This window comes from Lutra lutra, chromosome 9, assembly GCF_902655055.1.
Source record: "Lutra lutra chromosome 9, mLutLut1.2, whole genome shotgun sequence".
Lineage (NCBI taxonomy): Eukaryota > Metazoa > Chordata > Mammalia > Carnivora > Mustelidae > Lutra > Lutra lutra.
This window is the reverse complement of record NC_062286.1, coordinates 19716519-19732822: the sequence shown is the minus strand read 5'-3', so window position 1 is coordinate 19732822 and position 16304 is coordinate 19716519. Positions and strand designations below refer to the sequence as shown.

General features: G+C 50.7%; 2 protein-coding genes across 4 annotated transcripts in view; one reads left to right on the top strand and one right to left on the bottom strand.

Moving 5' to 3' along the window:
* The first annotated feature begins 519 nt into the window (after positions 1–519).
* POMC (proopiomelanocortin) lies at positions 520–7384 on the top strand. The gene is made up of 3 exons (XM_047746098.1): positions 520–608; positions 4116–4267; positions 6548–7384. The coding sequence occupies exons 2-3, from the start codon at positions 4136–4138 to the stop codon at positions 7211–7213; spliced, it is 798 nt and encodes a 265-aa protein (XP_047602054.1). The 5' UTR covers positions 520–608; positions 4116–4135; the 3' UTR covers positions 7214–7384.
* Positions 7385–9701: 2317 nt separating this feature from the next.
* The window catches only part of EFR3B (EFR3 homolog B), an 89517-nt gene continuing 82914 nt past the window's right edge, over positions 9702–16304 (bottom strand). For all 3 annotated transcript variants that reach the window (XM_047746177.1, XM_047746178.1, XM_047746179.1), the window contains exons 21-23: positions 16102–16208; positions 14775–14824; positions 9702–14366 (exon numbers count right to left, since the gene is read on the bottom strand). In XM_047746177.1, coding sequence (XP_047602133.1) covers positions 14261–14366; positions 14775–14824; positions 16102–16208 — 263 coding nt within the window. In that variant the 3' untranslated portion in view covers positions 9702–14260. The remainder of the gene's footprint in view (positions 14367–14774; positions 14825–16101; positions 16209–16304) is intronic.

Here is a 16304-nt window from a genome sequence, read left to right as displayed (position 1 = left end):
CCCATAACATCTTCACCACAGTTTCCAAACGATGGGGAAATCTGAGGCATTGCAGACGCACTCCCCTTTGCGGGATATTTACCTCCAAGTGCGAACGAGGCAAATGACAGTCCAAGCGCGCACACAAGTAACTTCACCCTCTCCTCAACTACCTCAGCCGTTGCTCCAGGCCTACTCCACACCGGGGTGATAAGCCGCCTGCTCGTCCTAACTGGAGACCCAATACCATCCTTAATTAAGTTCTTTCCTGATGGCTGCCAGGTGCGCCCTTCAGCAGGACGGTGTTAATTCCAGCCTCCGGGGACAGAGACCCGGCCCCCTTCCCCGGCACGTCTGCCCTTGCGCTAATCCCTACCGGGAAACCCCCCTCCTGAGCCCTACGGCCCCCCTTCTCATGGTCGGGGGAGTTGCTTGTTACGCTGCCAGGAAGTTCACGTCCGTTGCCCACCAGGGCGAGCCCGGCAGGTATATAAGGACCGAGGAGAGCGACCCAGACAAGGCGGCGGCGAAGGAGGAGAAAGGGAGGAAGAAAAGTGACCTAACGGGGCCGCCGAGCATCCTCGCCCGGCGCAGCAGAAGTCGCCCAGAACGCAGCCTCTCTGCAACAGGTAAGGGTACAGCAGCACGGAACCTCGCTCTTACGCCAGCATCCCTGTCCCTGGGCCCCGGGATGCTCTTGCCCGGCTCCCAATCGCTGACTTGAGGTGCCTTTGGCTCGCTGTGGTCCTGCCTTCCCAAAACTTTCCGTACTGAGTGCGGCGTGGTAAGCCGCCGGCAGAGGTGCAGAGGGGGGCAGCCTCTGGATGGTGGGCAAACGGCTGCGGCGCTGAAAGCAGTGCCTTCCAGGAGCGGGCGAGAGCGTCTTCCCCCGGAGTTGGGCTGTTAGGACTCCTGAGATTTCTACAGCCTTCTGGGGGAGATCTTGGTAAAGCCCCGCCTTTTGGCTCCTCTTCCTCTCGATTTTCTTGGGTAGGTGTCACTTCTTAAAAGATACCATGTACTGTAGAGCAAACTAATGTCGGAAATGAGAGCAGGAGAGTAAAGTCTAGAAGTTACCATAAACTCCCTGCATTCCAGATTTCTTTAGATTCAGATCTCTGAATCCTTGTTTCTCTGCCCACCATAGTGCACCCGTTGTGGCTGAGCTCGATTCAGACACGGGTCTCTTCCGTGTAAGACCCAGCTGGGGTTAAAACGAGGTGGCCCATGTGGGAACTGTCCAAGGTTCTGAACCACCCTCTGTGTGTGCCTTCAATGGGACAACAGAGTGGACCTTTAATCCTGAAGACCCTAGATTGCAGGGCGGAAGCAGCCCTTTGAGCTGATAGAGGCTTAGGTAAGGGAGGTTCCAGTGAAGGAGGGAGGGTCTGCAGGACATTTGGATCCCCCCAGTTTTCCGCACATAAATGGGGAGGTGGTGGTTCTCACAGAATGGCTGGAAAAAGCCAAGGAAAGTACGAGTGTGCATTTATTTTGTTAATTGTGAACATATGCACAGATACACCTTATTTAATGACTTAATATTCCTTCAACACTTTCGTTTTAGGACTTGATATGTGTGTATCATGATGAAAGGAGAAAACGCTGCACCTCTGTTCCTCTAATCTTTATAGAAGGGCATGACCAGTGTCCAGTTTCAGACCGAAAAACACAATGTTTTGCCTAGCTCAAAGAGAATTCACCTACATATATGCAGTTCTAATAAGTATAGTTCTGTTATAAAGTTAATGTCAAGATTAGTAAATTACAAATTTCTGTTTATTTTTCCAAGACTTTCAATTATTGATCATATATAACACGATCCCTACTTACAAAAAGCACAACACCTGACATCTCCTATTACTCTATTTCTTGAAAAAAAGGACACAAGATAATATTTACTCATTATAGAAAAATAGAAAATAAACATAAGCAAAAATAAATCAAGTTGCTTTCAGAAAACTAATGTTTTAGCAGTAGAATGGAATGCTGAGAGGGTGGGCAGTGGGACTGTTACCATGTTGTATGACACAGACAGTTGGGGAGAGAGAGAAGAAATGCTCTCTGGGGCTTCTCAGACAGTCCTAAAATCATGAGGTAGGTTGTAAGAAAATGGGAATCATCCCAGAATGGCCAGCCTTGAGGAGAATTGAAGTATAGTTGAGGGGACTGCCAGATCTGTATGATGTTGCTTCTTTCTCTATTAAGATGTTATTTTACAGTTGCCCACAGTGATATGTAATGACCATTTTTCTGCCTCTCTTGTAAGTCTGACCCAAATGTGCTGTGTGGCTTCGGAGCTTTAATCTAAATTGCTTTACCCACCAAATCTGGGCTCCATTCTTGAACTGCTCCATTCTTGAACTGGAGCAGCCTGCCCCTGGTCAAGACTGGACACCAAGGTTGATTGATGCTCTCCTGTTTGCCCCTTCAACCTGAGGCACTCATGGGCCAGCTGACTGGCTGCCAGCGCCATCTAATGGCTGCTCTGAAGTCACTCAGGTTGTGCCTGGCAGTCATTCAAGAAGGGAGCCCTGAGCTGGCTCAGCTTTGGGGGGGAAGGAGTGGAGGCGGGGCAAAGAAAAGGAAATGCTTTCTGAACTAGACAATGAAAGCCAGAGAGAACTTTCATTTCCAAAACCTTACCCAGAAAAAGATTTGGCCACCTCTCCACAAATAGGAGATTTCTTTTAGGCAAACATTTTAAAATGCAAAAGTTCACTAGGACAGATAAGAAAATCAGCCATCCACACCTTAACGTGAATTGCTTTTCTCAACTTAATTAGGTGTCCTTCTACAGCTGGTTGAGCTCTTCTGAAACCCAAAATGATTGTGGGTTGGTGTTGAGCTAATGACCAAACTCAGGGTCAACTCTGGAAGTTGAATTGGGTGAGGAGTGAAAGGAGACAAGGTAGTGGGAGAAGTAGAGGGCTGGGGAAAGTGTTGGGCACAGAAGGCAAAGGGCAGCACCAGTGCTCCCTTCTTTACTGCATCATGACCTCTTGACTTCAGCATCTACTGAGAGGTAATTGCTGACTTCCCCCAAAGTATCTTTGGTGGGTGTTCACACTGGGGGGTGGGTAGTTCTCTTCTGTTTTGTGTGTTCACCTCCTTCTTTTCTACACTTAGAGCACCTTCAAGTCCAGCTAGTTCAGACTACATTTGAGGGACTCGGAGTACAAGAGGAGGTCCAATATGTAATTTATACAGAAGATGAGCCAGTTTTGAAAGAATGGGGGTGCTTTAAAAATAAATATCTTCAGGGGCACCTGGGTGGCTCAGTGGGTTGGGGCCTCTGTCTTCGGCTCAGGTCGTGTTCCCTGGGGTCCTGGGATGGAGCCCCACATGGGGGGGGGGTCTCTGCTCCGCAGGGAGCCTGCTTCCTCCTCTCTCTCTGCCTGCCTCTCTGCCTGCTTGTGATCTCTGTCAAATAAATAGATAAATAAATAATCTTTAAATAAATAAATATCTTCAAACCTGCAGGAATCTGAGAAATAGTGATCATCTGAGTGATTTGTGTACAGGACATCATATTAGGTTGCTTGAGATTTTGGCCAAATTGGCCAGAGGTTTTATTTGCCTTTACGCAAATCTACTATTCATAGGAAACAAGAGTTTCTGAAGAATTATAGGATCCTAGTGGATGAGGAGGAGGAGACTTGTCTTGAGCAGGAATTTCAGAGTCCCTTGTCTTTCCCAAGTAACATCTTGGATCTGGAGTGTTAGAACTATGGCTTCATGAAGGTGGTGGAATAGGAAAGTTCAGGGAAACAGGAGAACTTAGCCTTGCTTGTTCTGAACATCCAAATTATTATCTCTCTGGACCTCATTTTCCTCATCTCTCAAATAACACCTGGAACAAATGATCCCTAAAATAGCTTCCAGACCTAACCTTCTTTGGGGTTGGATTTTTAACAGGAGACAAAGGGGAAATTGCGCATAGTTTACCAGGTCCTTCTCCCCTCCTCTCCACCACAACTCACACCAAACTTCTCCTTGAACTGCTCCTGTCCTCAAAAAGCCTTGAGCTCCACAAGTGAATGTGTTGTTAATATTGGCTCACAGTCCTTCCTGGTTGGTGGCCAACATTGTTCTGCTCCTTGCAGGGGTCCCACCAATCTTGTTTGCCTCTGCAGAGCCTCAGCCTGCCTGGAAGATGCCGAGATCGTGCTGCAGCCACCCAGGGGCCCTGCTGTTGGCCTTGCTGCTTCAGGCCTCTGTGGAAGTGAGTGGCTGGTGCCTGGAAAGAAGCCAGTGTCAGGACCTCACCACGGAAAGTAACCTGCTGGTATGTGGGCTGTGGCCACCATCTTGGTTTGGGCATTGGATGGGACTGCGGCTGGGACTGGGACAGCACAAAAGAAAGGGGACTGGGGAAGGGGAAATTCATTCCCAGAGATATGGGTAACTCAGGGCAGGGTAGGAACAGATCTCTAGGGTAAAGTCAGAATTGAGCCAAGGAGGGGAGGAAGCAGCTTCAGGGAGATGGGGGTCTGGTCCACAGTTTCTACTTAATTATCTTCCTTCCTTATCTTCTTGTATGAAGACCACTCGGTTTTAGCTATTTAGCGATATTGCTGTTAAAATAATAACAATGATAGCAACAGTAATAATAATTGTTCCTGCTATTGATTCTACATTTTCAATCTTTTAGACTTATTATTCCTTTTTAAATAACCTGTATCACTTGACATTTTCATTCCCTTTCTACTACCAATTATAAAGTCAGCTAGGTGGTACTGCAAATCTTCTCTAGCAGGAGAAGGAAAAACCCAGGTGCCATTTTCCTCTAACTGCCAAATGTCTCATTCTTCTTCTGGAGGACTGAACTGCAGCTTTTCCAGAAGCATGTAAAAGCCATTTGTGTCAAGCTGGAATTGTGTGTGTGTGTCTATTGAGAGGCATAAATGAGAAATTATACCAAGTTAAGGACTAAAAGACACACTGCCAGTATCAGTGGATGAGTTTCATCCGGCTGCCAGCACCTGCCTGGTGAGGGTAGAATGAACATCACTACATTCTGTGTGCTTTGTCCATGAAGAAGTTAGTTATGGTGAAGAGAGAGAACTCAGAAACACAGAGATTTCACGTACAGTACAAAATAAAAAGAGCCCAGGGAATTCTGTCAGTTCTAAATCAGAGAGAGACCCAAGAGACTGTTGATTGGAGATACCCACTGCACAGCCTCTCCTACTGAGAGCCTACCAGGGAAGGAGCAGTGGCCATGGTCGGAGTTCTAGCCCCAGCTCTGCCACTGAAGAGTCGTAGAAACTTGCCAAGGTCTTTTTACCTCTCTGATCCTCCTGCTTGGTTATGTGTCCAGGGGAGAGGAGTATGAGATAGCTTTTACTTTCCACTGTTCAGCAGCATCATAATTCTAAATCCCTGGAGTATGAAATTCCCAACTCAGCAGAGTGGGTGGGATCCTTCTGTTTCCTCCTTTGCAGTCCCAAGTAACTGAAAAATCAAGACTGCAGCTATAGGTCATTTTCTCAGACAAATGTGTACCATAGTGGAGTTGTCTGCTTACAGAGAGCAGAGACATATCGTCCCTGACCCAAGCAATGGAAATAATCCTGGTTGTTTACTCCTCCCTCCAGTTAGAATGAGGTGACAGGGAAGGGAACTACTCCCTCCCAAAGCTCACTGATTGGGGAAAGTACTGGATCAGCTCAAAAGACTTGAAAGAACCAAAGAAAGTGCCAGATGGCATGGGGAAAAATTTTGAGGCATGGTACAGGCAGATGGCTGGGGTAGGGAATCAGTCAGGCGTGCAGATCATGGGGAAAGGTTGAGGCATTATTGGAAATACAGGCTCTAGAGGCCAGACTTCTATTTCTCTCATCTGAATAGATTCTCCTCCAAATTTCAGGGGTGCCTGGGTGCCTCAGTCAGTTAAGCAGCTGCCTTTGGCCCAGGTCATAATTCCAGGGTCCTGGGTGGAGCCCCACATCGGGTTCCTTGCTCATCAGGGAGCCTGTTTCACCCTCTCCTCCCGACTCATGCTCTCTTGCTATCTCTGTCTCTCTCTCTCAAATAAATAAAATTAAAAAAAAAAAAAAGATTCTCCCCCCCAATTTCAGCCCAATGCCCCTCTCGGACTCACACAGAAGCATATTTATTTATTCGATTTATTCAATATTCATTAAGTGCCAAAGATGACCTCCATTTACCATTTTTTGATCAGTGCCTATATATTAAGGTAAGACACTGACCCTGCTCACTAAAGCTCTGGGATAAGTAAACCAACGAATGGGATGGGGGTATTTGTTGTAGCTGCCAGGCAGAAGAACCAAAGGTACAGGGACCAGAAGAGGCGATAGGTCCCAGGCGTCCGCGGACGCCAACAGGACCGGGAGGGCAGACATCCTCGTCCTCGACACGCAGGCGACAGCTGCCGAGGCCCCAAGTCCTGCCGGCACGTGCTGAGAGCCGCGGGCGCGCAGGGCGCAGGCGCAGGGCGCAGGCGCAGTGCTGGGTACCTGCCTGAGGGCTGGGCTGCGGGCCAAGGCGGCCCTAACCAACGCCCGACCCCCCCCACCCCCCTCCGCCCCGCTCGCCCCCGCAGGCGTGCATCCGGGCCTGCAAGCCTGACCTCCCGGCCGAGACGCCCGTGCTCCCCCGCAGCGGCGATGAGCAGCCGCTGACCGAGAACCCCCGGAAGTACGTCATGGGCCACTTCCGCTGGGACCGCTTTGGCCGCCGGAACGGCAGCGCAGGCCAGAAGCGCGAAGAAGAGGAGGTCGCGGTGGGCGAAGGCCATGCCCCGCTGCCCTCGGGCGGCCCGGAGCTCCGCGGCGATGGCGGTGAGCCCGGCCCCCGCGAGGGCAAGCGCTCCTATTCCATGGAGCACTTCCGCTGGGGCAAGCCTGTGGGTAAGAAGCGGCGCCCGGTGAAGGTGTACCCCAACGGCGCCGAGGAGGAGTCGGCCGAGGCCTTCCCGCTCGAGTTCAAGAGAGAGCTGGCCGGGGAGCGGCCTGAGCCGGCGCTCGGCCCCGAGGGCGCGGCGGAGGGCTTGGCGGCCCTGGCCGACCTGGAGTACGGCCTGGTGGCGGAGGCCGAGGTGGAGGAGAAGAAGGACGACGGGCCCTACAAGATGGAGCACTTCCGCTGGGGCAGCCCGCCCAAGGACAAGCGCTATGGTGGCTTCATGACCTCGGAGAAGAGCCAGACCCCCCTGGTGACGCTGTTCAAAAACGCCATCATCAAGAACGCCCACAAGAAGGGCCAGTGAGGGCGCCGCGGGCCAGAGGCTTCTCTCCCCAGGAAGTCGACCCTAAGGCCCCCGCTCTCCTCGCCTGCCCTCCCGCCACCTCCCGGCCTGGGTGTGCTCCTCGCTCAGGCCCTGATGGCGCGATAGTCAGCCTCTTCAAGCTGTCTGTAGTCAGGAAATAAAACCTTTCCAGTCTCACATCTGACTCCGGCTCTGAATGTCCACGGGGCGAATAAAATAAAAATACATATCCATCAAAAAAAGAGCAGCATATATTGATCGGAGGGACAGTGGTTTCCATGTGACCACGCGGAAGTGTATTTTCTAGGACACAGTGGGAATGAAGAGAAGATGTACCCCCGCCCCCATGGGTGTTACAGGAATCGTGTGGGAGCTCCCCTTTATGAAAGAACAAAAATTCAGCTGAGTTAATCTGAAGATCTAATTGGCTTTATTAAGTGATTCATGAGTCTAGTAGCATCCCGTCTAGCAAGTAGAAGGAAGCTCAGAGCGGTTGTACAAGATGGAAGGTTTTTATAGGAAGGAGGGTTGGGCGAGAAGATTTTTAGCTAAAGAACTGTTCAGGGCAAGGTCTTTCCCTCGGAGGGAAAAGCAGGGGGGTCTCATGCTGACTACCTAATCTTTGGGGTGGGGGTGTGTGATGTGTGTGCATGCCCGGTGTGCACATTTGCACGTTGAGAGGGGTGGGCAGCAAAGGGAAAGTACCCATGTGACAGATTACCTGATTGATGCTTATCAGGAGATTCCTGATCAAGGAACTAGATTTACATTTCTGGGGGAGGGTGCAATTAGGTAAGGTATTAAGCCCCAGTTTGGTGACTTGGCTGATGCCATTCTGGGGGCCTGTGGTTTTCTTTTTAACATGTCTAAGAGCCAGCCCAACATTGGTTGAAGCTCACTGTTGTTGGCTGTGAGGTGGGAAGCTGTGGTAACACCTCCCTGAATCCAGCTATCTGTGTGACCTTGGGCAAGTCTCTCTACTTTTCCAAGATTTGGTTCTCTCATCCATCCACCCACCCCTTCCTAGTGTAAGGATTAATGAGAAAAGAGATGTGATCTTTTTATCACTGAGAGGCTACGTGTGACAGCTGAGGGTGGCTGACAGTTTGGACTTGGCTGCTCTCCCAGGCTACTCACAAATGTCCCCAAACACTTGTTCTAACCTACATAGACAACCCCCCCCCCACCACCATGGAGACACACCTGTACAAATTCAACACAACATACACAGATGCTTCTTCCAGACCCTTAGGCTCCAGCCTTCATGGCTCTGTCTTCTTGCCCTAGCTATACCCAGACCCCTTCCCATGTTGCCTAGCCACAGCCTTTCTCTTTAATATACTCAGTGCTCGGCCTCAACTATCCCAACAGCTTCCTAACCAACCCGTGTCCTTGTCTCCAGTCCGTCTCCTTCCCAACCCACCATATACAAGTTCTTCAGATTAATGTATACAAAATCTTGCTTTTCTTACATTCCCTGGTCCAAGAGCCAAAAGTCAGCCCACCCCAATTTGCTCTCAATGTCAGATTTCATGGGCCATGGACTCTCGTCCGTCAGCTTCACTCTCCTGACCAAACCCCATTTCCTGTGTTTCCACCGACTGGTCTTCTCATCCTTCTTTTCCTTTGCCCCTTCCCCCTCTGCCTGGAACGAACTCCCCACCTTCCCCCACCATTGTGAAACCCTTTTTTAAAACATGAGCCCAGGCTTGACTCCAGTTCTGCTGGGGAGACTTGTGATCTCTTCCAGCTGAGTCTCCTCATTCTCAGCCCTGGAGGACACACAGTCCGGCTGGATGGTAAGTTCCTAGCTGCACGCATTCTTGTGTTCTCTTCAGGGAAGGCTTGGGGTTGTGTCTTTTTCTTTCTTTCTTTCTTTCTTCTTTTTCTTTTTAAGTAGACTCCAAGCCCAGCACCCCTGTTTTTCTTTCAGATGTCCCATGGCGTTTGTATAATGCTGGGTCATGGATTTACAGCCACACACACTGACAATTCACAAGAAACACAAATACTCACATGCACACAGAGATCCACATATAAATGTCAATTACATTAGACATAGCAGTGGATGGTACAGATCAAATCCCGCTGGGAAACATTTGTGTATGGCACGTGCACAGAAATCCCCATATTTTCCTGCTCTAGGAGTTCCTAATACCCTGAGCAATCCTCTGTAAAGGGAATCGGAAAGCTCTATTCTTAAGCCTAAAATCTCCCCTATGGTGGGTTATATAATGGGGCTAGAGTCTAGTCGCTGTGAAGAAGAAATGGCCTAGGCTCTCCCATCAGAATGCTCCCCTGCTGGGAATCCCAAGCCTGGTGTTTACATATGGGCAGCATCTTTCCCCCTATTCTCCTTCCTTTTTAGGTGAATAAAGTAACAATAGGTGGAGGCGGCTAAATGGCAGTAGTTAATGTCGGTATTTTCAGATCCTGTTTGCATCCCCCCCAAACCATGTACTTTAAAGAAACCAAATACACAACCATGTGGTGACATTAACATTTATTTGAAAAGGGCATCATGAAGACTCATTGGGAAATCATGACTAATAGTCCTAGAGAATAATCTCGCTAAAGAGTCCTTCTTCGTACGATCCTCCCTTACCCCCACCCTCTTTCCCCTTCCTTGAAATAAAACTAATTTGACTCAATGAGTTTAAAATACAGAAAACTGCCACAGGCACTAATTCTGTGCTCCCACATAAATACGTCAGCTGTTACATACATATATTGTCAACTATCAACTACGTTGCACACACGTGTATGCACGTGGGCACACACACTCTCAGCCAGGTCAGGAGGGTCTAAGTGGACACAGACACGTCGTGATGTACGTGTAATGCTGTAGTATTGTGGATTTCCAGCTCTGCACTCCACAGGCCAGAACCGACGGTCACGGAGGAAGAACTCAGAAGGGGAAGGGGATGGCCTGAGGCCCCAAGGTCCCCTGAAGGAGAAAAGACCAGGTCAACCTGGCCGTGCTAAAGGAGAGCCCAGAAAACTGCCCTCTGTCCCCAATGGGCCACTGAGCCCCATCCACAGTCCGTGTCTCCTCCCCACCCCCTCAGCTGGCCAGGCCCACCATAACCATCCTGCCGCAATCTTCAGACTTAGGGTCACTTTAACCAGAAGATTTCTAGGGGATGGAGCAGCAGCACAGGACCCTAAACCTCCTCAGACACCATAAGATACCATGTTTCAGCAGGATCTGCCTGCCAGGGTCTGTGGGTTAGGGAAAACAGGCATGATCTGCTCTCGTGAGCTGTCCTCCCTGTCTACCTTTATTTTTTATTTTTAAAGGTCTTATTTGACAGAGAGAGAGAGAGACAGAGAGAGGGAATACAAGCAGGGGGAGTGGGAGAGGGAGAAGCAGGGTTTCCAATGAGTGGGGAGCCCAGTGCGGGGCTCCATCCCAGAACCCTGGGGTCATGACCTGAGCCAAAAGCAGATGCTTAACGACTGAGACACCCAGGCGCCCCTTTCCTATCTTCCTTTAAACTTAATACTCGGCCTTACACGCAGGCCTTCTCCTTCCCCAGAGATCCCCACAGGCCAGTTGCCATTTTATGGTCACAGAAAAGGACTGGAAGAAACAGTCTCACTTCCCGGTGACCCTCCGTGTGACCAGGTCAGAAGGCCTGAGGACCCTGTAACAGCAACTGGAAGCTATCATGCCCCAGGGGCCCCCAGAGAAGCCCTAAGGTCTGGCTTTGAGCTGTTTCAAGGTACCCAAGCTGCTGTGATTCTTAGGCCAACTGAACATGTTCTCTGGGACCCAGGCCACCCAGGGCACAGGGCAGCGTGTGTATGGTCCTCGTACTTCTCCATCCAGCACTGTGGGTGGTCCCCGCCCACTTTTCACTGCCCATCCGTCTATTTGTGGGAGAGGCTGGACAGAGGACAGCATCCGAGGGAACACCTTTCTAATTCTTCTCACTTCCTTGGGTTCCTCCTTTGGTGAGGAGGCATTTAGGAGTCAAAGAACCACTTATCTCTGCTTTTCAGAGAGGAAAATGGGAACGGGCACAGGGTACCAGGGACCCTACTGAAAGGAAAACAAGGAGCCTCCAGGATCCTATGGGGACTGTCTGTTGAGCTGCTTCTTACCCACTTACATGATTCAACCAAATTAACAGGACCTCTAAAGTCTCAAATACATTCACGCCTTAAGTGATGCGAACAGAGTGGTAACCAGCCCTGTGCCTTGGCCTCAAAGCAAGAGTCCTCTGTGGCTCCCAGAAGCCGCTGCTTTGGATGGGCTTCTTGGCTCAAGCCAGACAAAGAGAGGCAGGACGCAGTGTCAGTCACATGACACAGGGCAGGCGGACGCCAGAGGGCTTGGAAGGCAGTAAGCAGTGACTTTAAGCCCAAGGCCTGGGTGCCCATCACAGTCTGCTTTGCCCCTCTCCCTGGGCTCACGGGAGGGGAATGCGGGTGTGAAGGACACTCCGCAGTTTAGGGAGTAATCGTTCGAGGTAAGTCACATTATGGTTTCTGACTCTGAGGCGTATCTGGCTAGGATCCAGGTCCTACTTCCTGTGCTGGCAATCCAGTATTCTACCGAATGTAAGTTTCTAAATTGAAACTGAGAAGAGGGCCCTCAAGAAATGGCTAGTTCCCCCAAAAGAAGCGCATCTTTGCTAAGCTCTGGTGAGGTAAGGAAAGAGCTGCTGTGGACAGAGACGGGGGTGAGTGTAGCAAGAAGAATGGTAACTGTGCACCTGCTTCTTCACTCCATTCCCAGGGCGGAAGAGGGGGGGGCATCCGGGTGGGCCTACAGATCTCTGGTTCTGGTGCTGGGTCTAGAAAGAGGCTCCAGCACCACGACATCCCAGTCCCAGGGCCAGGCTGCCATGAATTAACCTCCAAAGTCAAGTGGACACAAGAAAGAAATAGGGTTTCTCATCAAAGCCAAGCAGGGGATACAGATGGAAAGATCTGGTAAGGAAAGACCTGTTTGTGGCTCAAGATTGAGAGTTTCTTTAAAGTTTCTTCCAAAGGTCATTTGCCTTCATATTTTATTTTAAATTTTGTTTCTTAATAAAGAGACAGTGAGGTAAAGAGAAGTCAAAGTTCATGCTTTATAAATTTGGGCTGAGCATTAGTTAAGAGCCAGAGCCAAAAGCCACAGGTGGGGGAGGGGTGGGGAGCAGAAGCCAAGATCCTTGGGCCTCGTAATCATGCAGGTCATCCAGAAGCCACAGGCCCTTAGCATGGAGGCACCGACCTGAGTGGAAACTACAGGAGAGTGTCAGATAGCCGCCCTATTCAAAATAGTTATTGCACACGTAATGGGAAAATGCACATGTTAAGGTTTTCCCAGTTCTGGGAAAATACATCTATTTACCCTCATACCCAGGCTTTCACTGTGTGTCTGTGCAGGGCTGTGACCAGAGGGTGTCCCATGAAGCCCCCTCCCCTTAGCAGAAACATCCTGCTTCTGGCCCTTCACCACACGGCCTAAAATTGTACCCTAAAAAGGGATTCCTTTGGGTCAAGAAATCTCATTCTCCCTCTTTTTAAAAAGCAAATTCTCCAGGGAGGAATCATTTGACCATTTACACCTTCCTGCGAGTTCCATCAGCTCAGAAAAGTGATGGGAAGTTTTCCTGGGAGACAAGAGAGGGGCTATTTGGGACCATAGGGTGCTGCCATGGGAGGAGACCCAGGAGGCTCCGGAGGGACAAAGGCTCCCGGAGTGGGGATGGGTGAGGGAAGCAGAGAGAACACAGCGAAAGGCCTTCTAGCTCTGCCTCTGCACATAGATAGGCAGGGCGCTCAGCAAAGATGGAAAGCCAGAACCCAAAGGGATCCTCATTGCTTCTCCCCAAGCCTCAAGTTTGCCAGTTGGCGTTGATGTCCTGACTTTGCCCGAAGAGTGAAGAGATCATTCCAATATTGGGTGCCAGATCCTTCTTTCCTTGAATGAAACATCCAAAAGGTTGACTCTGACATCCTTGAGATGCGAAATGCTATCTTCATAAGCCCCTCCCCTGCCCCCTCCCGTCAGGCCGGGAGCCTCTTCCACAGGAAGTGAAGTGGGCAGGCCCGGAGGCCCTCACAATTCCTCTTCCTTTTGAGACACATAGAACCAGATTTTCTTGAACCATTACCTTATTCTGCCCTCCCTCAACTCAGAGGCTGTAGAAACATGCTAGGATCCTCAGGAAGAAAGGCATCAGAGAGAAAACTCAACTTAGAGAAACATCCAGAAGAAGAGAACTGTGGGAGGACCCAGCAAGCTCCCTCTCAGTGAGGGAGGTGAGAGGATGCAACAGGGGACGTGGCCTTGCCCACTTCTGCCTGCTGCTCCTCCACAGGGGCAGGCCTAGCCCAGGGAGAGCCAGCCCCCTCTATGGCCCAAGCTACCCACCCTGGATTTTTATCCTTTCTTGCTGTGCATGGTGTCTTGACTGCAGTTCCTGTTGGAAGGGCTTGACATGAATTAATAATAGAAAGAATCACAAGGACACAACCAGCAGGGCAAGCAGGAGAGTGGAAAGGAGGAGAGGCTGGAGGCCTCCAGGCAGAGGGAGAATGCTCTGGAAGACAGCAGCCGCCTCCCAGCCTTGCACACCACTGCTTTCCCAGAGCAGCTGGGAGCTCGCCCTGCATCCTCCTGACTATTGTCCATGTCTCTGTCTAGTTCCCTCCTGGGGGATTGGCAGCTGTGCCCCCCAGACCCACCCCCATGAAAGCCCTTCCCGACCTACAGCAAGCAGGAGATTCTCAGGACCCCTGTCTCCCTCTGGAGAGTACACCCCAGCCCTCCCATGGTTCTCAGTTCTTGGTGGACACAAAGGAGGAGACAAAGGGCAGGTGAGATGCTTATTGGCTCCAGAGGCTGATCTCCTTCAGGGAAGATGAGGAGGAAGTGGGAGGGCTGAGAGGGGGCCCAAGGCTCCCCCTTGCTTAGCTGGGGAGGTGCTGCCAACCAAGCTGCTTTTTCTCTGACATCTCAGTTCCATTTCCAGGCCACAGGGGTGGGTTGTGAGGGCTAGCCCCTCCCTCAGACCCCACCCCGCCGAGGAGCTCTGTCTTCTGGATTCAGTATACGCACAGATCGGGAAACTTCATCTCGTAGACCGGGATGGAGTGGTTTTGAGGCTGGCCATAGGCTGCGGTGATGGTGCCTGATGGGCTCGGGGGGGGCCTGGGCAGAAGCACACGAGGGAGAAAAGCGTGAAAAGGGGGCTCTCGGGTCCCACCCCATGCAACCAAAAGGAGTAGCTGATTTGGGTTTTTCTTTGAACAGGGACCAGAGACTGTCACTCCATGGGTTCCTAGGTTGCAAGTTCTAGAATCTTCTAGATTTCACTTGAAGTGTAGCTGCACTGCAGGCTCTACAGTAACACTGTTGCTTTAGAAAATACTAGCCTGGGACCTTAGGACCCCTGGCTCTTTTCTGGGCTTCACTGAGCTATCTTTTTCTCCCTCTAGTCTTGCTTTCCTTATCTGGGAGAGCTGGTGGCTTCGTGAAGCCCTGGAGGCAAGGATGCCTGGAGACAGGTGAGAGAGGACTGGGTGGGGGGCGGGGTCCTTGCCCAGGGCTGCCACTTACCGGATGGTGATTTCAAAGATCTGATTGAGTTTGCTCTGCAGCAGTGATGCCTAGACACGAACAGAGGGAAGTCAGCCGGGGGCTTCCCCGCTCTCAGGAGCCCCCACTGTCCAGAGAACCCGTGGAGATGGGGGCCGGTTGCAGTCTTAGGAGGGGAACGGGTGTGAGCTTATTTCTGGCATTTATCTCTGGATCCTGGCTATGGGTTCAGATCAGGTAGGGTCACCCAGGAAGGCCGGCTGGGGACGGCCAGAGGCCGGGACCCCCAGGAGGGCCTCAGTAGACAGCTCGTAAAGGGCCTTTAGTTCCTCCAAGTGGGTCGTAGGGCCCTGCTGGGCATATATAGTCAGGAGGCTCACAGCTGGTTTGAGGTGTCCCTCAACTTCCAAGAGGCAGTTGTGCTAAACTGGTGGGTTAGGGAGAGGCTCTCTCTGGTCCCTTCTGGCTCTAACAAAGCCCATGTACACAGAGAGTGAGACTGTGTCTGATTCAGAAACGGGCCCCTCAGCTCTGAGCTCATGAAATGAGCAGGGTGCACCTCTAGAGATGGAACAGGTGAGGATAACATAGGCCCAGAAAAATCTATAGGTATTTACTCATCTTATTATATTGTTATTATACATTATGATATATAGAAATATAGATAATACCTCTTACATAATAGAAAAGAAAATAACACATATTTCTACCGAGAGGAAAAAAAAATCACAATAAAATAGAAGTTATTTGCAATTTGGGATGTTTATAATTGTGTTGCATTGTTCCTAAGATGGCCATTGTGACTAACAAAGCCTAATCAATTTCAAGAAATGCATAGACACGAATCCTTCTCTTTACTTATTTGCCACCTTCTCTTTCAAATCTCTTTTCCAGGGCCAGGCTGTTCCGTACCCCTACTGGGTAGTCCCTGGCTGGAAGTGGGACCCTGTTGCAAACAGCGGGGCTCATTCCCCATTCACCCGTAATGAGATGCGCATGACTGCACAGCCCTCGCAGAGGTGTCATGACAATGACATGAGCTAATAAATGGAAGATGTTCTGGCGTGTGCCTAAGTGTGAGCTGCAGACTTGCTGTTGTAAATATTACAGTCTGTCCGGCTGATGCAGGAGCTCCCGAGGTCAGGACTTCCTCTTCAGAGAGAAATTACAAGATCTAAAGGAGTGTATGGCTAATCACCCAGCCTCTGGGTTCTTGGGGAAACGATGCAACCCTGGGGCATTGGTGGGATCTAAGCCCTAATTTCTGGGTGTCAAAAGTGCCAAGACCTCCTAGAAACTCAGCCCTGCTTGGGTCCCCAAGGAATCGGCCCTGTGACGGCTCACTCACCCTGGCCCCGCAGTGTGCCGCGATCTCCTCAAAGGGTGCCTTCTGGAACTTCTCTACCACCTGTCGCCGCCGTTCACGTTCCTGCTCCTCGACTGCTACGCTGTCCACTGTGGCACAGAGAGCTGGGTCAGCCCCGAGGTCCTGGGGGCAGGGGCTGGAGAAGATGGCCAAGACCCCTCCAGGGGAGCGCGTCCGTGACTGCG

Coding starts and splice junctions, on each gene's coding strand:
- POMC (XM_047746098.1), top strand. CDS start 4,136: ATGCCGAGATCGTGCTGCAGCCACCCAGGGGCCCTGCTGTTGGCCTTG. Junction 4,268..6,547: donor CCACGGAAAGTAACCTGCTG/GTATGTGGGCTG, acceptor TCGCCCCCGCAG/GCGTGCATCCGGGCCTGCAA.